The sequence below is a fragment of the Pogona vitticeps genome, chromosome 2 (genome assembly GCF_051106095.1).
Source record: "Pogona vitticeps strain Pit_001003342236 chromosome 2, PviZW2.1, whole genome shotgun sequence".
Taxonomy (NCBI): domain Eukaryota; kingdom Metazoa; phylum Chordata; class Lepidosauria; order Squamata; family Agamidae; genus Pogona; species Pogona vitticeps.
The window spans coordinates 93,823,281-93,846,183 of record NC_135784.1 but is presented as its reverse complement, the minus strand read 5'-3'; the positions used below and the strand labels follow the sequence as shown (position 1 = coordinate 93,846,183).

Here is a 22,903-nt window from a genome sequence, read left to right as displayed (position 1 = left end):
TATGGCTGCCACCGATCTGCTGGTTCCCGACAGTCAGCTGTTTGGCACCAATGTTGTCCTTCTTCCAGCAAACCCTCGCTCTCTCCCAGCGAAAGGAGTCAAAAGCGGCAAAACAAACTCTCCCCATGATGCAGCCAAAGCAGAATCATGCATGCGGAAGAGGGGGTAGTCTTATACAGCAAGTATATAACAAACTCTACATTTTGAGTGGAAATGTTGGGGAGGGTCGTCTTGTACGCCCAGTCGCCTTATACGCTGGCAAATACGGTAATCCATTCAGTCATGATTGCTACTGAGTTGGCAACTGACAACCACAATTGCCTGCTGTTGGTTACAAGTGCTACCTCTTTTAGTGTGGTACTGGTTGGTTAATAGGGCTGTGCAAAGGACAGGGAGATAGTAATGCACTCTCTGCCTATAAAACAATCACTTTTGCTTTAAAAAAAAAGCTGCCATTAGACAGCAGTCAATGAAAGTTCTTTTACATTTCCTGAAGGGTCCTCTCTGTGCTTTCTTGGAGCAGTCCAACTGAGAGCAGCAAGAAGATTCATCTGGAACCTAATCCAACACAAATGTAGAAGCACCAGTGCTAGTTTCCAGTAACAGTGTGTGCAGAGATGCCAGCTGTTAAGAATACAACAGGAAGCTACAGACTCAAAGAAAGGGATGTTCAAAGTTGCCCCTCCTTTCACTTCATGCAATTCAAATTTGGTATGGACAGTAACTTCTGATTTCAAGCAAGAGTTCTATTAAAACATCACCTCTTCACAGCTCCCGTAGTCACTCTCCACCATGTCAGAGCCCTCGTAATTAGGAGGCAGTACTGGCTGAGTTCTGACGTTGGAGGTAGGCCTCACCTCGCAGTCTGCATAAGAGGGTTGGGCCACACTAAGCCGCATACTTACTTTCTTATACCCACTGTCTGGATGGAATGGTGGACTCTCATTTTCTACCAGCTGGGAAGGGTAATAGCTAATAGCAGTGTATTCATTCTGACACTGGGAATCAGACAGGTCAGCAGAACCAGGGGGCAAGAAGTCTTCCAGATTCTGGTTGCTATAACGGGGCGGGATAGGGGCCCGCTTGTTACTCTGGTCAAGGGGGAAAGGAAAGCCCCCATAAAGGCCAGCTGGATCCGAATCCAAGGACGGAGGAGCCTCACGGTGTGGAGAAGGTGGAAGAGAGCCTTCAATGACTTCATACTGATGGTAGTCCTGCATATCTGTTGGCTGGTACCTCGGTGGCCAGTAAGTTGTCTCTGCTGGATACACTGAAATAAAATCAGATGTGGATTAATATATTTCAAGAGAGGGCATCTCCCAATACCATAACTATTATCTTATCGGATGAAATCCAGTGGTAAGTCACTACTAGAGCAGGCCCATGGAATTGGTAGTAATTTGGTGAATCAACACCTATGCATGTTCCATTGATTCAAAGGGCCTGCTCTAGCTGTGACTTACTATTGCAGGTCAGGGAGTATGTTTTGAAACATCTTGTACACCCTGAAGGGACAATGGTGATTAATCTCTGTTAAAGGTTGTCTAAAAGGCTGCGTATGGAATCAGGCAAACTCTTAATTAACCTAGCTAGATACAGTGGTGCCTCGCAAGAGAAATGCCTCGCAGGACAAAAAACGTGCAAGACAAATGGTTTTGGCAATGGGGTTGATGACTCGCAAGACGAATGTTCCTGTGGCCGTGCTTCGCAAGACGAATGTTTTCCGTTTTTTGTTCCTGCCTTATGTTTGCTATTTTTAAATGTTTTTCTGTGATGTTTAAAAGGTTTTTTTAATTGAATTTTTAAAATCATCTGCACAATATGTATGGCTTTAAAGAGCACTTAATAAACCCTTTGTAAACCAACTTTTACTTTGTTCTGACTTTTTTGCCCATAGGAACACATTAATTAGATTTAAATGCATTCCTATGAGAAAACGCATTTCGCAAGATGAATTTTTCACAACGTTAACCGCGGAATGAATTAAATTTGTCTTGCGAGGCACCACTGTATCTGGTAATCCCTGCAACCATATCTAGGCAGTCATTATTAGGTCCAGAAGATTAAAAATTGTAAAAGGGAAAACAGGGATCTACTTGCTATTTATGCCCCTTCTGTGGCATCTCTGTGATACCCCCACCTCCTGACACAGTGGAGAATGTATGGCATTCACGTAATCTTGGGAAATTTAGAATTCTGCATGATCAGGATTTAAACTTATGTAGGAAGCCTACAGAAATGTGTGAAGCTCCCCACTGTAGGCTTCCCACAGAAAGGTTAGAAGAGTCAGGCACAGGGGTATGGTGGAGGTCACACTGTATCTCCACGCCTGCCCTTGCACATTCCTGATCATACGAGTGTGCATGTGTGTGGATCTGAGTACCAGGATATGTATTGTTTTTTCTTCCTAGGTAAAGGTTCCCCTTGAAATTTAGTCTAGTCGTGTCCGACTCTAGGGTGCAGTGCTCATCCCCATCCCCAAACCATAGAGCCGTTTGTCCGTAGACAGTTTCCGTGGTCATGTGGCCAGAGCGACTAGACACGGAACGCTGTTACCTTCCCACCGTGGTGGTACCTATTTATCTACTCGCATTTACATGCTTTCAAACTGCTAGGTTGGCAGGAGCTGGGACAAGCGATGGGAGCTCATTCCGTCGCATGGATTTGATCTTACGACTGCTGGTCTTCTGACCTGCAGCAGAGAGGCTTCTGCGGTTTAACCCGCAGCGCTACCATGTCCTGTTTTCTTCCTACACAGTTCAAATAAAAGAGTAATGGGGGACCTTATTACTTGCAGGGATGTCAGTATTGCACAAGTGGTTCTCCCCCCCCCCAACTGAGAACAGCTAAGTGCCTTAAGAAGGCTTGCATTACACTTCATTTTGACTGAACAGGATCCTGGCTGAGGACTATGGAGAACAGAATGGAACTGGGAAGTAGGAAGAGACAAATACTTGCACATGCTTTTCTTAAGAGACAAGAAGGTCTAAGGTATTTGTCTGCTCCTCTCAGCACTGACTTTATTCAGGCTTGCAGGATCTTCACAGACACTAAAAAATGACAGACTAGCACAGTCAGGACAAACACCAGCATTTATGTGATGGCTTGGGGATAATGCATCTGCTGTGATGTCACAGACACATCTTACAATCTTTTCCACTGAGAAGATAAGAAAACCACTGTGAGAGGAGGGGAAGACATAGCTAGCAAATAATTATAAATATATTTTTGCCGCCCTGAAAAACAAATTTTTCAAAATGGCATAGTTGCTTATAATGGCGTGATCATTATTTATATAATGTTACCATGTCATATAGAGACTCAGGATGCCTACATGTACTTCAGACTAGTAGAATGATGCTCTAAATGGGGTTGGGGAGGGAAATAATAGTCCCACAATAACAACATATTATGCTTTGAATGCTGTAACAAAGCTACTGTTAATAAAACCTGCCTGGATAAGCATACAAGGAGTTGAGGATATCAGAAGAGCCCTGACGGATCAGAACAAAAGCCATGTAGACCAATACTCTTTTTCCTACAGTGGATACTCAAATTCCTTTGAGCATGGCCATGCTGGTGGCCCTCTCCACTTCTTCACAGTTCAATGAAGCGTTAATAGATTTGCCTCTTTTGATCTGTTCTGAATGTTGTACTATTCAGCTTCAATACATAACTCTAGTCTTATGAGACATGCCCTATAACACATGAATAGCTATGCAGTTTTCTGTATGAAAAAAATAACATTTCCCAAGATAACCCAGTGTTACACAGGGAAAGGAGAAAGAAAGAAAGAAAAATAACACAAACCCATCTTTTCTCCAGTCCAGTTGCTCTTGATGATAGATCCATTGTCCAAATTAGATGTGGGCACAGCAGTGGGGAGATTGGGAGCCACACTGCACACAATGGCACCCCGCTGTTTCTGAACATTGCTTGTGTTGAAAATAACAAACTCTGAAGCACCAGTAGGCTTGCCTGGGTCTACTACATTGAGATGATTGTGGGGAACGTTCCCAAGGATGTTGAGTTCAATGGGAGGAAGACCTTGAGTGCCAACCCCAACGCTTTTGGAGAATTCACTTTTGGAGAGTAGGTCTGGGTCTTCTTTGGCCACTGGTTTGTGAGCCTTAGCTTTGTGACGGTACACTATGCAGATCGCTATACACACAGCCACCAAGGTGATTACACCGATCACCCCAGCAGAAATTTTTGCAATATCCCCTGGTGCAAAGATCCAGTTAGATGGACTAATATTGGGAGTCAAAATTTTATGCATACAGAATGCCCCCTGGAAGTCGCCTGTGCATATGCAGTGAACGGACCCATCAGATTTCACACAACGGCCAGAATTCAAGCATGGGTTTTCTAAGCACTTCTCAGCAACTTTTTCACATCTGTGGAAGAGAGTGATAGAAGACATAAGTAGACAGTATGACACCCTAGAGGCTGTTTGTGAAACAACCACTGCTTTCATATGGCCAGATTACTGAACCTTCTGGGTTTAATCTAGCTGAATTTAGGTGTGTCAAAGTCTCATTGAACCAAATGACGCATTACCTTGTAGTACTTATACACATTTACCTTATAGTAACATTGCTTTTTATAGGAGAGTCACAACTAAAAGTAGGTGAACTTAAGGTGTGGGATCTTATTCAGAAGATAAGATTCAAAAGAATACAAGGAAGTGATATGAAAAAGTGGAGTTTTAAAAACACAGCTATTCTTGTTTTTTAAAAGATACTACAGGGTATTTTAATAATATGCCACAAATTGCTATATTTTAAAAATATTTTCCCCGTACCATAAACATTGCTTTAGTTTTATTATGGTCATTTTGTATTCAATAGTCATTGTTATTAACATGCAAATAGTTAATATATATATTTTTAGAAAGCATAAAACTGGGAAAACCCAACCCAAGGTATATATACCTTTGGATATCCCCAAAGGTATATATACACAAGAAGCTATGGTGCTGATGCAGCAGCACCACCTGGTGACCAATTGTGTAGTTTCCTAACAGCAGAACAGCAAGAATAGTTAATGTAATATTGACCTCCATTCTCATTATTGTTCTCATAAGAATGTAAGAAGAACCCTGCTGGGTAAGATCAGAGACCTATCTAGACCATCATTCTTTGGAAAGCTTTCCAGCAGTTCATAAGAGCAACTGTACCCTCTTCTTGCATCTCCCAGCAGTGGTTATACAGTTGCATACTGTCTCTGATGCTGGAGGCAATAAATAGCCTTTCTGACCTAGTAGCCACTGACACCACTATTCTCCATGTACTTATCTAGTTCTCTATTCAAGACTTCCAAGTTGGCAGCCATCACTACATCCTCTAGCAGTGAATTACACAGTTTAACTATTCATGTCGTGAAAAAGTTCCCTCTTTTATTTACCCAAGATCACCCAGCACTTGGTTTCAGGGGAAGACTCAGGACTCTAGTACTGTGAGAGAGGGACGACAAACTTATCCCTACCTACTTTCACCCTACGATGTATACTTTTATAGACCTCTATCATGGCTCTTCTTACTCAGCTTTCTTTTTAAAAAAAGCACACACTCACACATATGAGCTTCAAATGTAAGCACACGCAAGGCATTCTCAGTTAAGAACATGGTAATAGATTTAGCCCACACAATGAAAAGAAGACACATGCTTTATTAGTTGACATGTTAGAGCTACCGCCAGGACTTGTGGATCCAGTCTCTTATTCACGTGCATCCCATCACCATCGGTATGAGTGGGATGGAACTTAATGGGCCTTCTTACCTTTCTCCCCAGTATCGCTCTGGGCAGTGGCAAGTGTAGCCTCCTTTCTTGGAGAAGGTGCACGTCCCTCCATGTAAACAGGGTTTGCTTTCACAAAGGCTGTCAGTCACTTCACAGTGATCACCAGAAAACTGGATGGGGCAGATGCAGGAATAACCTAATTGGGGGGGGGGGGGGGGAGAGCAGCAGGAGCAAAACTGGTTTTAAAAGAGATGTCAGTCTCATGAGAAATCAGAATACATTTCAGATGATGTTGCTTTGTATTACTTTTATCTATTTATTTATTTATCTATTTATTTATTTATTTATTTTCTTTCTTTCTTTCTTTCTTTCTTTCTTTCTTTATTTATTTATTTATTTATTTATTTATTTATTTATTTATTTATTTAATAGGTTGTTATGTCCAAGGACACTCTGAACAGCATGTATACTAATTAAATATAACACTGAAAAACACTTGCTCCCAGAGATGCTTCTCTAAGTGAAATTCAGTAGCTCTCTTCTAACTACAGGCCATGTGCCCCCACTTAAGGCACTGCTCTCTAGAATCCTGACAGCTCAATAATCCACACTGCAAAGTACAGTGGAGGTTGCAAAGTAGACTGGTCCCTTGAGGCCTTACACTTTACAAATATATATCTCTAGAATCGGAGAATTTTAGGAAGTATCTTAGCCAGGCAAGATTCAAGGCAAGATTCCTTTAACACTCTGCAAAAACAAACAACAATTATCAATTCAACATTCTTTGACTGTTAAATGTATGCCAAGTAGGTCTGGTTCAGATATGACTTTAATCAAAAATCTGATTAGATGAACACAGGCTTGTCATATCTTAGCCCAACCTTACTTTGCAGGATTGCTATAATGATATAAAGTGACAACTCCAAAGTCTTTAAAGCCCAAAGAAGGATGGAGTATAAATATTAGGGAGGGAGGGAGGGTTCTGTGCTGTTATATCGGAATGGACTTATAGTGATCCTAATAGGGCTTTCAAGAGATATTCAAGGCGAGATATTTAAGGCATGGTTTTACCAATTCCACTCCCCCAGTGAGTTTCCATGGGCAAGCGGAGATTCAAACCCTGTTCTTGAGTCCTAGTCCACACCAGACAGACAGATACAGACAGACAGACTCTTCACTGCTGCTTGGTACCATGAATGTAGTAAATGCAAAAATTATTCTTCCCAACACTAACAAAACACAAAATAAGAGGGGAATGGGAAGGCTACATTTCAACAATAGTAAAAAAAAACCACACTGCATGTATAATAAAACAGACCAGTTCTTTTTTCTTTGTTTATTCCTTTACTTTGTAACTTTGGCTCCTAGCTTAGCACCAAACACTGAGGGCAGGGAACAACAGTCAATTATTTTCCAGCCCTACTGTAATTTGAGCAGTAACATTTCTGTACCACTGTTGAATCCTACCTTGTATCCTATATGTGCATACAAAATACACAAGAGAACACCAGGAAAGAGAGTGATTTATGAAGCCAGAAATTAGTCTGGAACCTGCACTTTGAGTCATGAGGGAAAGAACAGAGTGATGATGGAGATGTGTGCAAGTTCCAGACTAATTTCTGGCTTCATAATTCACTATCCTAACTGAGCCAATGTTTAACTAGTAGAGCATGTTTTACAAGGAGACTAGAAAAATTCCCATCATTTCCCTAAAAGTTGCTCTACTCCTGACAATTTGATGCCAGTCAATTTCTTTATCACTCCTCTCTCCCCATTTCCATTCTGCATTTCAGCAACTGCTACAAACATAGTACTTACCACCATTTTGCATCTCTGTGCACAACCCATCATTAAGGCAAGGGTTGCTGCTACAGACGCCTGTGTGAGGGCAGCACTGCCTAATGCCTGCCTCTTCGACGACCCCTCTGGGCCTCTTCTCCTTTGGCAGAACCACTAGGTCTCTTCCATCCACTTTAATGGCATCCAGGCAACCTCTAAACCCATGTGTGACCCTCTGGGTCTGGTGATGTTGCACAAGTCCCCCAATGAGCAGATCTCTTCTAGAATGAGAAACACCGCAGGCCTCTGGCAGCTGCAGAGAGGCATTTCCCAAGCCATCAACAAGCAAGTGGGTGGAATATCTTCTTACTTCCAGAAGGACTGAGTGCCAGGCTCTGTCACTCACAAAGCGATTGGATGAAAGGTTCCCAATGAAACCACTCCGACATCTGTACCCGAGGTGAGGAACTCCATTAACGAGCTGCAAAAGAAATCCAAGAGACAATGCTTTTAAAAAGTCCTTCCTTCTATCCTGCCTTCCTCTTAAAGAAGGGTCTGCTTTTCCCCACACTGGCTATGTAAATAATCTTGTTTTTAAATATTTGTTGAAACAGAAATGTTGAGTGTACTGGAATCAACAAAGCAGAAGTGAGGCATAACAAGATTATAATGAAGCTGGACAAAATCCTATTAAAAAAAAACCCACAGCATGCATAAATGCAATTGTGCATCTGCCATGTGTCTGTTTTTTGACCTGAGGAAGATGAGAGTATGGCAGCACACCACCAGCAAGCTCAATTGCCTGCTTAACACTGCATGTGACCAAAAGGAGTCTGGCTGTTAAGTATGATGGGACCTCAATCAAGACACATTTTTCACAATGAAGTCAATTAAGCTTCAATGCAATTAAGTCTGCTTCCAGATCATCTGTGCATTTGTGTTCCACAGCTTTAGCTTAAAGAATCATCTGACTTTTCCTATATGACGCTTTGCTATAATTTATTTAAATTGGTTTATTCCACTTTCTCAAATATTCATGTAAGTAAAATATTTTTCAGCAACATGATGTACTGTTTGGATGAATCTCCTCAGATGCCAAGATGTCTTGACCCAGTCCTGCTTACTGAACTGTAATCCATTTGACACGAAGGGTGCTAGTACACAGAGATTCGTCTGCTCTTGCACTGGGGTGATTCATTTCCTTTCCCAGAAGAATGAAAAAAAAAAAAACTAGCTGGCTGTTCCTTTACTGAAGCCACTTAACCATCTTCTGAAATGAAAAGCTTCCTTGAAGCTTGCCTTTGGAGGGCAAGGGAGAGGAATTTTTGCATATCTTTTTAATTGTTTCTAACACATTGGCAACACTTTGAAAGGGTTTTTTTCTTCAAAAGCCCTTTCAAAACATTACTGATATGCTGTATTGGTTTGCAACAATTAAAAAGAAATGCAAAACATCCCCTCCCTTCTCCGCCAAACACAAGTGGCAAGATTTTTCAGTACTGGGGTCACACAATCATGTTAATCTGTTCCAGTTAGCTACCTGGGTGCTCTATGCTGCACCAACTAAAGGTTAGCCCCACGTAGAGTGCATTGCGGCAGTCAAGGTATTTTTATAAATCGTTTAACTACAACAGTTATGAGTTTAATACCTGCTCTATTATCTATTTTATTTTCTGTAGAATAAAATTATTCTATTATTTACAGATCATTATAGTTTTCTTTTTTAAAATGTGCTAAGAAGAGTAGCCTACAAATGAATAAATCATAAAATAGTATAACCAGTGTGTGTGTGCGTATGCGAATACATGTGAGAGACTGTGCATGTCTGTCTGTTGTTTACTGGACAGTTGTAATAAAATCTGCTGTACATGATATGCCAGTTGCTAACTATGTTACAAGAGGTAAAAGGAAAACAAGAACAAAAACAGCAGTGACATGATTTAGCCAAAGTTAAGAACTGTTAAATGGTATTGATTTCAATGTGAAGGCATAATTTCCCCATTAAAATCAATGGGACTGATTTATTGGATTATTTAAATGAACATTTTAATAGATTAATCAATCTCAAACACAGACAGCAAGGAAATCATATTCAAGTTTAAATGTACTTCCTTTACTCACTAGCTAGATTTCGGGAAATCAAGTTTTTTTTATTTTTTAATAATCATATTATCACTTATCCTATGCAACAAAGAGAACTATGTATAACAATAGGGAAACAAATACTGAAAATCTTGACATTAACAACTTTACAGACTCTCATTTCTACATCACACTGCACAAAAATCAATGAGAGCCCAGCAAGTAAAGAAAAGAAAAGAAAACGAAGCCTGGAGGGCAATGTTCCTCCTGTGTTGCCAAGGGAGTAGGAGATGTGTACTACCCTTCTGGATTCTGTATAGATTCCAAAAGTACAGCCAAAAGGAGATGATCTCAGGTTAAGATGTTCTTGCTTCTAGCAAGAAGGCTTGAGTGATGAAACTCATCAAGAGAAACATAAACCTAGAGGTTTACATGTTTGAGCTTGACTTGCTCTCCTCTCTCTTCCTAATCTGTCAACATTCACATCGGGATGTTAAATCATATATGTTGATCTCGAAAAGACATTTATGATAAAATTTTACTGCTTGACCCCACCACATTTTCCAAATATCGGTTCTAAGGATCAATGGATTTGACCTCTGCACACTCTTAACTGGGATTTTCTGGGTTTAAGTCATGTTTCCTGCAGTCTTCTTTAAGGAAATGAAAGATATTCCCCTTGACACAGAAGTTAGTGGGTAAGATAAGGACCCCAGTTCAAGTCCTCAGTTCATCATTTAAGGCCTCAGCAGAATTCGCTCCTAGACTGGGATGGAGCAGGTGGGCATTAGTTAAATTTCAAAGACATTGGATTTCTTGAACGTGGGTAAGTGTTGGGTTCAAAATTCAGACACACAAGGTAACTAGCTGGTGATGTTTCAGAACACGAGTTCTCTGATTTTCTTATCTATATACTTTATTTTTGGGTGGTATTTAAAAAAAAGAACAAAACAAAAAACAATTACATCCATTTGACAAATAATAAATTAAAAGAGACAGTAAGGTATAGCGGTGTAACGATTATAGTGCCGGATGAGGACTTAAGAAATCCAGATCCAAATCTCAATTGAGCCGCAGAATTTATTTGGTGACCTTTGCCCAGCCAATCTCTTTTGACCTAATGTACTTCACACAGTTGTTCTGGGGATATAAGGAGAGTCATGGATGCTGTCTTGAGCTCTTCATGGGGAGAGCAGGTAAGAAACGTACTTAAAGTAAATACTGTATATAAAAGCTGTCTTACTAGAATATATAAAATACTCAGGTACATAGTACTGTAAATGAATAATGTAAACAATTATATAAGGAGTTAGTTAAAAATATATTGAACTACTGAATTGATCCCAGGTCAGATACTTTAATCCTTCCTCCCAGATGCAGAATTTTGAAAGCCTTTAGTGTTGCATTTCCCAAAGTGCCAAACATTTCTCTAATTCATTTGCCGCCATGCTAACAGGAATGTTTCATTGCCTTCAGGATGAAAAGCTGTTCGTATTTCATATACTAGCTGTTAGTATATGCAGGACTGAAATATCCATTCTGTTTTGGTCCACAGTCCTCCACTGGTTTTGGTCTAAACCAGGGGAAGACTGTGGACCAGGTCAGAGTGGATATTTCATTCCCAAATGTTGTGGTACAGTTGGCTGCTGTGGTTGTGAGCCACCTTTGATCAGAACTGAGCAACTTTGAGAATTCCAGTCAAAAATATAAGATGAGATATAAGATGAAATATGGCAGGTGAGCAAAGCAAACAAGCAGAAGCAGCAACAATGGAGAATTTTTTTTCATACAGACTTACTGTATAAACATCTACAGGATAATCAGAGAATAAACAACATATGCAAAGTGATTGAGAACTGTTATCAGCCTACCTGAGTAGTTTTAATGAGCTCAGTGGTTTGTCTTAATCCAGCAATCTTTACTACTGGATAGGGAGAAGGCAATCCTAAGAATGTCTTTTCTCCTCATGTGTCCTCAAAACAAAAGGAGCATCTCCAACCACATGCCTGTTACAGCATGTTATTTTTCACTGAATGTGGTGTAGGAAACTGAAGTTGAAACCAATATACCAGGTGAACAGTAGGCAGAAAGGGAAAGGTAGAACTTCACTGGCACCTATGACACAGGCTGCATTTATTTTGAGCTGTGATTTGACCTTCCTTTGCACATTGTGCTTTATGTATGTATGTATGTATGTATGTGTGTGTGTGCGTGCGTGCGTGCGTGCGTGCGTGCGTGCGTGCGTTTGTTTGTTTGTTTATTTGTTTATTTATTTATTTATTTATTTATTTATTTATTTATTTGGACAATTTTTTCACATTCTTCTGCTTCACAGAGAGTGATATATAACTACTCAAAATGAATAAAATAACAAAAATCAATCATCAACAACAATGAATAGGAACAATAACATCAAGAAAAATAAAAATTGAAAACCAGTAAAACAGGGACAAATATAGCTAGTAATTAGAAGCAACTATAACAACAGCCTGTAGAAGACCTTATCCCACAGTAGGCTGGTGTTGTGGGCAAGTGATGAAAAGCAGTAAGAGATGTAGATCAGCAGACTTTTCTACATAGAGTGTTCTGAGGTTGAAACATGAATATAGAGGAGAGGAAACCCTTTGCCTCATCCTGTCCCAATTTGCCTTGCATCAACTAACAAGGGCATGGGGAAGAGACTCTCGAGGACAATGTGAGTGACTGGCTTTTAAATCTCCATCCTAAGATGTTTTGGAGTTTAAAGATAGTTATAATACTTTGTGCCTAGAAGCTAATTGGCAACCATTGCAATGGTTGTGCAAGACAGGTATAATATACACTCTCAGGCAAGTGCCCATTAGCATAATTGCTGCAGCATTTTGTGCCAGATGAAGGTTTTGGAGACCGTTTGAAGATAAAGTGCATCTCAATAATCAAGTCTTGAGGCAACTAAGGCACGGGTTACCATTGGCAGCGCAGATCTTCCCAGGAAGGGGCACTGCTGGCACATGAGCCAAAGTTGGACAATGCTTCCTTAGCTTCTTCTGCCTGGGAACATAACACAGGCACAAAGCAGTCCGTAGAACAGGAGTGTTTCTTCCTTCTTGGGAAGGAGGAGGGGGGAAAAGTCCACTCATGCTGAAGCCATAGAAGGCTCATAACCAAGGTGGAAGATCATCCACCTGGAATTTTGGGATGAGCCACCTTTCCCACTTCCCCACCAAGAGCTGCCTCTGGCAGGAAATACAGAAATAGGCTTGCATTCAAGGTAGGAATGTGCTAAATTTCTGTTGTATCGGCCAAACCACCAACGTCTCAGCTGTAAAATTCTATGTCCCTGCTTCTACTTGCATTACCATCCAGAGGGTGTGGTAGATCATTTAACATGAACACTACATGCACTCTCCCACTTCACTTTTATCAACCTCTCCTATCCTGTTGCACAGCTAAGCTAAGATTTCCTGAAGACCAGGACTGATGGTTCTAACCACATTTCTCTACCATTACTGTGTCATCTGCACAGATCGCAGGTCTAACTGCAATTATAAGTCACATGATGCAATGTCATTATCCTCTAAACTCCTTCCCTAGCATGTTTGTTCCATATAAAGAAGCACTCTTGTCTTCTATGTGATTTGTTGTGCTTTGATTATGACATTGTTTTCATGGATGTTTAAAGAAAAATAGATCTTTAATGAAGACATGGACGCTTTTAGAAAAAGATGACTTTTCATAAATCTAAGCATCTTCTCCTCTCCCTTTAGCTTTCACAATGTCAAGGCAATTGATTTTGCCACTATCATGTGTTTTCTGTTGCTTCAATATGTTAGTTTGCACCTTTTTAAAAAATGAACTTTTTTTCCTAGTTCAGAAATATTTCCATATCTTTGGCCCAAAGTACAGGAGCTGGCTCCAGTCTGATTCTGTTTATGAAATCAGAAGGCTTTGAAAAGAAACAGAGAGGGAGATTAATTATAGATCACCCACATCACATTATTCTGGCCCAAAGTGTGAAGGTCATGTTTATTCAGGCACGTCAGTTTCACAATCTGTTCAAACAACTTATTCATGCACTTATCCTCTTGAAAGACACAGAGGGCTGTTGAGAGACCAGAAGAGCAGGTCTCTAGGATGAATGAATGCTCTTTTCTGGTGAGCCAAGAGGACAGAAGCTTGCTCATTTTGGTAGACACGGAAACTAGGATTGGTGTAGTTATTGCTTTTAGCACAGTATACATCTGTAGACATGTACACACTTCATATTTTATGAAGGTGAAGGTATTCTGCTTGTTTTCCTTTAGTGGTGGTTTTCATGTGTAAAGAAATGATTAATGGGAAGTGTGGCTGGTTGTAATGAAACAAGATTCTTACCTGCAGAATGGCACTATTGCTTCCATTGGTAGTCATCAGGATGGCATGGAGCTGGTGGGTTTGCAAGTGAAACTGCATCTGCCAGTCCCTCTTGCCTTGGTGGTGGTACCATACATAGCTGTGTCCACTGAACCTCAGAGCTGTGCCTGGAAAGGCAAGCAAAAGAAGCTATGCTCAAGAAACAGAGCCAAAGAAGCATCCAATGTTCCTCCCATGTTATCCTTTTTTTTTTTTTTTGCAGCAAACCCAATGCACAATTTTCAAAGTGATCCACATCCAGCCAATACAGGAGTAGTGGGCAACTTACAGTTTTATAGAGGCCATTCATTTGATTCCAACTCCAATCAGCCCCAAACAACATGGTGAACAGTCAGGGATGAAGAGTAGCTGAAAGACTATAAGCTTCCCACCCCCATTTTAGAAGAACCCTCTAAGGAATGGACCCTCATTATGTCCACCTGTGCGGGGGTATTTGTATTCGAATACCCCTGTCTCTAAATACTGATAAAAGATTGCCTTGTATAAAGTCAACCCATGATTTCACAGCAAAGAAAATACTTGAACCAGGAACTTCTTGATTAATAGCTCAGTCTTTGTATTCACTAAACCAAAGCATACCATCATTTTTCCCTACAGTATAAAGGTTCCCATGCAGCTCCATACAAATAGGTGACTTTCCTGCATTACTCCCAAGAGGTCCCTCAAAACCACACTACAGAAGGGCAGGGAGGGAATTTGTTGCCAAGATTAATTTTTCCTATCTCAAATGTGGATGGTTTACAGTGCTTGGCCCATCCTTTTTTCTCTCCAGTTGGGACAGGAATCCAACATTTCCCAGCAGCACTGGGAAAACCACAGCAGAACAAGGGTCAGAGACAGAAGACAAAGAGATCTCCCTTCCAGGAGCAACAACCCAGGAAAATGGGTGTGTAGGAGATGGAACGAGTGTAGGGTGGGATAGAGGAGAAGATAAAGCTAGGTAGACAAGGTAGATTTTCAAAGGGATGGGAGCTCACACTGGATGCTATTGAATTTCTGGTGACATAATCATCAGTAAACTAGGTTTAGATGACTAGGTTTAGATGTGTCTTTAAAATTAACCTAACTATTCCCTGAGTTTTTGGAGATAAATGCTTTTTCTTGTGGGCCTAATTCGAGTCCTGGTTAAGGGTGTTCTTGTCATTATTACATACAAGAACATACACACTGCAGGCAACATGAAGAAAAAGCCATCAATATTTACAAAACCAAGCCAAAACATCTACCACAAGGTGAAGGAGATTGATAGGAAATCTTGGAATATTTTCACGAAGGTAAGCAGGAGGGGGTTAATAAAAAGTCTTTCTTACCATTGCACGAACATATCTGTTCCAAATTATGCCGAGGAGTAAGAACACTGAGTCGAGCAGTACTGTAGGTGAACACCATGCCTGGGTCGAGCTGAATTGTCTCTCTGCAAGCACGCTGAGTGGTACAGTCTGCCTCTTGACATGGGACATGAGTCACCTTCTTCACCTGCAGCCCTACTCGCTGATCCATCTCTTCGGTTGACTGAGAAATCCTGCCCACAATGTAATTGGGCTTATAGAATGCATGGCGAGGTTCTCCAATTGCTAGCAGAAGGTCCACCCCATCAGAAGCAGCAGACGGTTGCAAACTAGCCATGTGAATGTTATGCCGCTGGGTATCTAGGATGCTTCCCAGAAACCTTTGGAGGTTGCGCCAATGATCCCCAATGAATTCCTCAGGGGTAAGATGGTGGAAATGTAGCACCACAGCCTTATCCAAAGCCTCCTGGCTGAAGGACCACACGTGGATATGAACATTAGTTGTAGCTCCAAATGTCCCATCACTGACAGTTACATTCAGAGTGTAGTGGCCATGTGGGAGTCCATCACCAGCAATGATCTTCCCATCTGTAGCTCCCACTGAGAAGTGTCTCTTTTCTGGTGCTTCTGATGCCAAGGTGTATTGCAAAGTGTCATGGGGGTCTCGGTCTGTAGCATGAATTTTCCCAAGAACGCCTCCTCGGAAAGCTCTTTCATTAGTTGTGATTAGAATCTCTAGTGGAAGTACAGAAGGAGGGTATCTGCTCTGCTGTGTCACCTGGATGCTTACAAATGAAGATGAAGACAGAGGAGGGATACCACTATCTGTGACCTGTGACCAGGAAAATGAAGCAAACCATCACAACTTAGCATTAGCACTTGCACTCATCGTGTTTCTTGCAGGCTTCTTCCTTCTCTTTCTGAATCCACTGGAAACCTATGCTTTTTCTGATGAGCTCAACATTTGCATTCTTCTCCAAACAGCATGTTTCCACTGAACCTGCACTTATAAATCTATACATTAAAAAGCTACCACAGAGTGCCCAGAACTGAAAGATACAGGATGTTGCTATGAGGTGTGAACTACCACCCAATTTTTCCCTATTTTTTTACTCACCCTCTGAATTCTATTTTGCTTTGAGCCTTGGAAAAAGCAGAGGTTTATACAAACTTACTATTTGGCATCATCCTGCCGCTGACTCTAATTGACTGGGAGCCTCTGGCAGATGCTTTCTCCATATATTTGTCCAATCCCTTTTAAAGCCATTTAACCATTACTCAAGTGGGATATGAAGGCCTCAGGAATGGACCTCAACAGAAGGGAAACATTGTGATCTGAGTATTCAACCTGGAGGCAGGCGGTGCATTATGGCCTCTCCCAATTTGAAGAGACACTTGTCCAGCAGACCGAGGCAAAGAGGCAGTCCCGAAACCAGCAAAATCAGGGAGCTGGACCAGGGACAGATTGTATTTGTCTTCAGTGTAGAAGAGATTGTCACTCTTGAATTGGCCTCCTCAGCCACACTAGATGCTGTTCCAAGTCCTCCATACAGAGCACATTACCATAGTCTCTCGAGACTGAAGGATGCCTAATCTAAAACCATTACTCATGGTCATCACCACATTTGGCAGCTGCAGATAATTCACTGTAAGAAGAAGCTTTTTCTCTCCTGAATTTATCATCATTCAACCTCATTAGATGACTCTGAGTTTTAATAATCTGCTTGATGTTCACCTTTCTTTCATCACCAAGCCAAGCTACCAATTTAAACAGGAAATATTTAAACAGAAAAAAAAATATTTACATAAGATTTACTTGTCTTCACATGCACCTTTAGCATACCAAGGGACTGCATCTAATTCCCTTAGATACTATTATTACTGTACCGGACTACATAGGTATGTCTGAAAAATAACTGCCAAATAATTTGCTACAGAGAAGGTATGTGATTGGCTCTACCTGCCTGCCTTTAAAACAAAGCTGTAGAAGATCTGCAAATTTTGTCAGAACAGTTGCACTTTGAGAGATTTTAACCCTATCCAACACACGATTTTGCAATCAATATCCTCACTCCAAGCTTGTGTTTTGGCTTATGTGGACAAATAAGATCTGACAGTTTTGATTTCGATAGGGCAAACAACCCAGAAGTAAGACACACTCTCCCTGGAGCTACTGCTGTAATAAGACAGCAACCTCCACACCCAAGCCTACATGGCATCAAAAACAAAATGCTGGAAGATCCAATCAGAGTTCTATCATGTAAGGTAAATTTTTCCCCTAAAACAGACCTACCTGGACTTGGAGAAGGTATTGTTCTTTTGTTCTTCTGTTCAGGATGATCGAGGTCACCAGCACTCCATCCTGGTTGATCTGAAATGCCTTTCCTTCATTTCCTTCAGTGATCTGGAAAGAATATGGCGGTCCATTCCTTGGTGAGTCCCTATCACTCATGATCAGCTCTAGGACACTGGTGCCAACTGGAGAGTTCTCCTGAAATGTTTTAAAAACAAAATTCGAGAGAGGCAGGTAGAAGCAGAACAGCTACTTTGGGTTAGAGGACAGGATAACTGAGGTAAAATGGGCAAAGATATATGGCTTTATCCATAAAGACGATCTCAAAAACTAAAGTGTCAAAGATATGCATGTTTGGATGAAGCAGATGTAGTAAAACCTCCTGGCTTCCATAAAGAATATTTTCCCCTTGCCTACCTGTATGATCAACCTTTAGTTGAAACGTCTGCTTTTTTAATGATAAATCTATTGACCAGATGTGGATGTTGCCTTGTTTTTGACATTTGTGAATGCAATATAAGTTAACTTAGGCAGTCTCTGATTTCAGCAGATCATTGTGTCACTCCTTCTAAGCTTTTGTAGTCTTTTAGACACTAGGTAACCCAGTAAGTAGGTTATCTCTGAAAAAGTGTAACTAAGTAAGACTGGTGCCTCTGAACTATTACTTTACCTGAACTGCCACACTATAATTGAGCTGAAAGAACCTTGGTGGATTATCGTTGACATCAGATACACGAATGAGTACAGCGGTGTCACTGGAAAGAGCTGTCTGTCCATTGTCTGTTGCTCGGACTTGCAGAGAATAGCTGGATACCTAGAAAACATGACATTTGCACTGAGAAGGCTGGGTTCTTCCAACAACTATTAACCAAAATAGTAAGGATGAAGTGAAGTTTCAATCACAGCCTTTTCATTCTTAGTTTCTGTTATTTCACTGGACTTGTGACACTGATCACTTTTAAGTTCCTGATGGCTATGCAGCTGTGAGTCATTGGTATGAGTCTCTTGATTACTGGGCCTCTATTCCAATTAGAATTTTTCTTGTTACAAGGGGATGCTAGGAGTTTCAGAAGGACCAATAGCAGAGAGACAGGTTAACAAAGTGCTTTATTTCTTGGCAGTTATTTATGTCTATATCTAATAAATCAAATGAGATAAAGTTTAGAGGAGGCTAGATTAGGAATATTGCATCATTCCTCTTTTATATAAGTGAATACCATAATTCACAGAAGGTAAACAGAAAGGAGTTTTATTCATCAAACTCAGGAACTACAAATACGTTCATGAGCAAGTCCATATGCTAATCACTGAATTCTACTGTCATTCCATTGATAATGTAGTTCTTGCTGCTTCTTTAAAGTAGTGTTGATACTTTGGGTGATTTCTAAGTTCCATGAATGGCAAGTGGCTCTTTTAAATGAACTATGATTGTTGGGGCTGATGGACACCATCAATGTCTCTCATAATTGTGGACATTTCCTTTCCTCCTTTGTAAATATGTGACTAAAATATTTCATTTTTCAGTCTCAACCCCCAAAAGAGTTTCATTCTCAGGTCCTACCACTCACCTCCTCCCTGTCCAAATACTTGGCAGTATGTATCTCTCCTGCTTTGGGGTCAATGATAAAATGGCCCAGTGGATTCCCAGCCACAATTGAATAGATAATCTGGTTGTTCATCATCCCATCTTTGTCATCAGCAAAGACCTATTGAAAGAAAAAGACCTGGATTATAATTACAAGTATGCTTTCATAGGAAATGATCAACTGTTGTGTGGCTCGTCATACTAGAATAAGTAGAGCTTAAAACAAAAAGTTGCAGGAAAGGATTTTTAAAAGAAAGTAATACAATCTTATGAAGTTGCAACTCAAAATTAGCTGCAGCACCACATTTTGCTGTGTGTGTTTTGTGCTGTCAAGGTGGAAGCAATTTACAGCAACTCTAAGAGGGCTTTACCACCAAAGGCAAGGGCTAATTGTTTGATTGTAAGCATACATAATGCCCAATGCATTGACTTTCACAGAAGCCACTGGAATACACAATTGTAATAAAGTTCTCCCTATGGCTGAGTAAGCAATAATGAAATGTCTTGTTCCAACTTACTCTGAGCACCATTTCACCAATGGCAGCATCCTCACGGATATCAGCAATATAAAGGTCTTGGCTGAACACTGGTGCATGATCATTTACATCTGTGATATTGATCACTACCATGGTTATGTCACTGAGAGAAGTCGAGCCTTTCCGTATGCCCTCAACAGATAAATAATATTCATGGTTAACTTCAAAGTCCAGACTTCCATTAACATACAGGATGCCTGTATAGAGACAGAGACAAAACAATAAGGAATTTCCTAAACATGGGATATATACTGTATGATTTTGGAGGCCTGGAGACAGCATGCAGAGGTCGTCTCTATTGTTTAATTGTCATAGACAGATCACTACCTGGATGGGTCTAGACTTACTGGGGGCTCTATTAAGATGGTGTACCCCAGGAGGCTGATGGATCGAAATGGTTTCCTGCTGACTCTTTAGGAGCTTCCTGCTCCCTCAAAAGGCAATCCTACTGAAGTCCTGGTTGACCTCTGGAATTGGCCAGTGCCATTGACACAACCACTCCTAAGAGTCCCTCCCATAGAGAGGAGCCAAACTGGCCTCTTGGTTCACTAGGGAACTGGTGGTGATGAAACAAGTAGTGGTGAAATGACAGAGACCAGTGTGACAATGGTGAAAAAGAATGAATTCACTTAAGAGTGAATATGACCAAACACTGGCTAGAGTCTATAAGAAGGCCTACTCCATGGCAGTGGTAGATGGCTCATCTGCCATCATGACATCTGCAAAGAGCTGCCCAGTGAAATTATCTCAAGTTGTCAAAGGCCCATTACATGCTGGCTCATATGAAGAGAATTCAGCCCACTCAAGAGCCCACTGTGAAGAACACTCTGCAGTGAGAAGATCACTCTGCAGATCCACTCCACCTTGAAAGCAGTAGTTGACACAGCTCCTATCGATGTAAATTTGGCCCCTGCTTGTCCTGTGTTAAAGAATAAGTTTCAGTTCCTGCAGCCTGAGGTGGACAGGACCCTTGGAGAGGTGAGAGCTACTACATATATGTTGGATCTTTGCCCTTTCTGCTTATAAAAGCAGCCAAAGAGGGAATGGCTGAGTTGGTAAGAGAAGTGGTGAATACCTCCTTGAAGCAGGGCAGGATCACAGCATACTTAAAGTAAGAAATAGTAAGACTACAACTGAAAAATTGCTCCTTGAATCCCATGATATTGGATAGTTACCAGTCTCATCTCTGGGCAAGGCACTGAAGCATGTGCTAGCTTCTCAAATCCAAGGATTCCCAGATAAAACAGATTATTTAGATTCATTTCAGTCTGGCTTCAGATCTGGCTGTGGGACAGAAACTGCTCCAATCATCATGGTGGATGACCTACTCCAGGAACTGAACTGAACTCTCTTGAATTTGCTGGACCTCTCAGTAGCTTTCAATACTATTGACCATCGTATCCTATGGCCTATCTCTCTGGGATGGTTCTTGAAGGCATGGTTTTACACTGGCTCTGGCCTCTTCTGAGAGAGAGAGCTCAGAAGGTGGTGCTGAGGGGGGACTCCAGTTTGACACACTGGCCTCTGAAGGTTAGCCTGTGGTGTCCCTCAGGACTCTGCCCCCCCCCCCCGTGCTATTTAACATTGGGAGAGGCTGTGTGACGTTTTGGAGTTTGGAATCACCAGCATGTAGATGACACCCAACTCTATCTTTAATCTCCATCAAAATCCAAGGAGGCTGGTTTAGGTTTTGAATTGGTACCTGGTGTCAGTACTGGACTGGATGGGGGTAACTAATCTAAAGCCTAATCCAGACAAGACAGAGGCACTCCTGGGTCAGTTGAAAGGCAGATCAGGGAACAGGGATTCTGCCTGTGCTTGATGGAGTTACACTCCCCCTGAAAACACAGGTGCACATCTTGGATGTGCTCCTGGATTTGCTCCTGAGCCTGGATGCCTAGGTCTCCACAGTGGCCAGGAGTACATTTGCCCGCTATACCCATTCCTTTAGATCAGTGGTGTCCAACCTTGGCCCTCCAGGTGTTCTTGGACTTCAACTCCCAGAAATCCTGGCCAGCAGAGGTGGTGGTGAAGGCTTCTGGGAGCTGTAGTCTAAGAACATCTGGAGGGCCAAGGTTGGACACCACTGCTTTAGATGTCTGATCTGGCTATAGTGATACATGCCTTAATTACATCCCATTTGGATGACTTACCTGTGCTTGAGTGCAACCTGAACATCCCATTATTATTTCCATTCGTAATTTCATATTTGATCTCTGAGCCTTGAACATTGTCCCTTGTCAATGAAGACAGATTCAGAATCTCTGTGCCAACAGCCACATCTTCTCGTACCACAATCACATATTCTGTGTCTAGAAACACTGGCAGATATTCCTCCAGATCCACTATGGAGACTGAGACAGTAGAAAAACTAGAAAGGGTGTGTGGAGAACCCTTGTCTGTGGCACACACAGTTAAGTCTAGTGCAGATGCTTGCAACTCCCTTAGGGGCTTCTCCAGTCGGATCACACCAGTTGTTTCCTCAATTGAAAAGTGGCCATCAGCTGACTCAGCAAGAGAGTAGAGTACTTCTGAATTATGGCCTGCAAAAGCAACAACACATGAGAGACAGAAACATTAATGGATAGACAATTTGATTTGGGAATCATTATTTAACGCAGGGCAAATTGAGAAGAAACCATCCTCTGACATTGCATTTTCTGTCTCAGAAACTTGAGACCGGGATTTAACCTGGAACAAAAGGTAGTGGGATTCATTTACTGGTAATATAACGTGATAACACCACACTGATTGAATTCATCTGACAAAGATACAGCAAGAGTAGAAGATTACTGTGTTCAATTTCAAAAGTACATGTGGATTAGGAATACTGTCGTGGCCCAAAAAAGGGCAGATGCATCTTTTAAAATGTTGGAGTGTTTTAAAAAGATATGACTAGGGAAAAGGAATTTTACTAGATGATATCCTTTGTTAAAAACTTTGGATTCTCCCAAGGTTAAATCCCAAATATTAAAACCATCAACATTATCTTTAGCAAACTCCAATACAGGTAGGATTACTTTCTGTCTAGCAAGGATTCAAGATTCTTAGCCTGTTTAAATTTTAGAAAAAGTTACATAACGACAGTAATGCATAAAGGGAGAGTTTCTGGTGAGAATCTAAGGGCCAGTGAATTTTGGGAAATGGTGATTAATTTCAGAGGATATCTTGAATAAGGATATTTTATAATCCTGCTAAGAGCATG

The 22,903-nt window shown here is 41.1% G+C and overlaps 1 protein-coding gene across 2 annotated transcripts in view; it reads right to left on the bottom strand.

The window, feature by feature from the left end:
* Positions 1-106: 106 nt before the first annotated feature.
* The window catches only part of FAT2 (FAT atypical cadherin 2), an 84,461-nt gene continuing 61,664 nt past the window's right edge, over positions 107-22,903 (bottom strand). The window contains exons 13-23 of one of the 2 annotated variants that reach the window (XM_078385627.1): positions 21,852-22,241; positions 19,681-19,895; positions 19,146-19,283; positions 18,248-18,391; positions 17,578-17,775; positions 15,306-16,116; positions 13,957-14,102; positions 7,561-8,002; positions 5,782-5,938; positions 3,811-4,397; positions 107-1,270 (exon numbers count right to left, since the gene is read on the bottom strand). In XM_078385627.1, coding sequence (XP_078241753.1) covers positions 750-1,270; positions 3,811-4,397; positions 5,782-5,938; positions 7,561-8,002; positions 13,957-14,102; positions 15,306-16,116; positions 17,578-17,775; positions 18,248-18,391; positions 19,146-19,283; positions 19,681-19,895; positions 21,852-22,241 — 3,749 coding nt within the window. In that variant the 3' untranslated portion in view covers positions 107-749. The remainder of the gene's footprint in view (positions 1,271-3,810; positions 4,398-5,781; positions 5,939-7,560; positions 8,003-13,956; positions 14,103-15,305; positions 16,117-17,577; positions 17,776-18,247; positions 18,392-19,145; positions 19,284-19,680; positions 19,896-21,851; positions 22,242-22,903) is intronic. The other variant, XM_078385628.1, reaches the window with a different exon arrangement.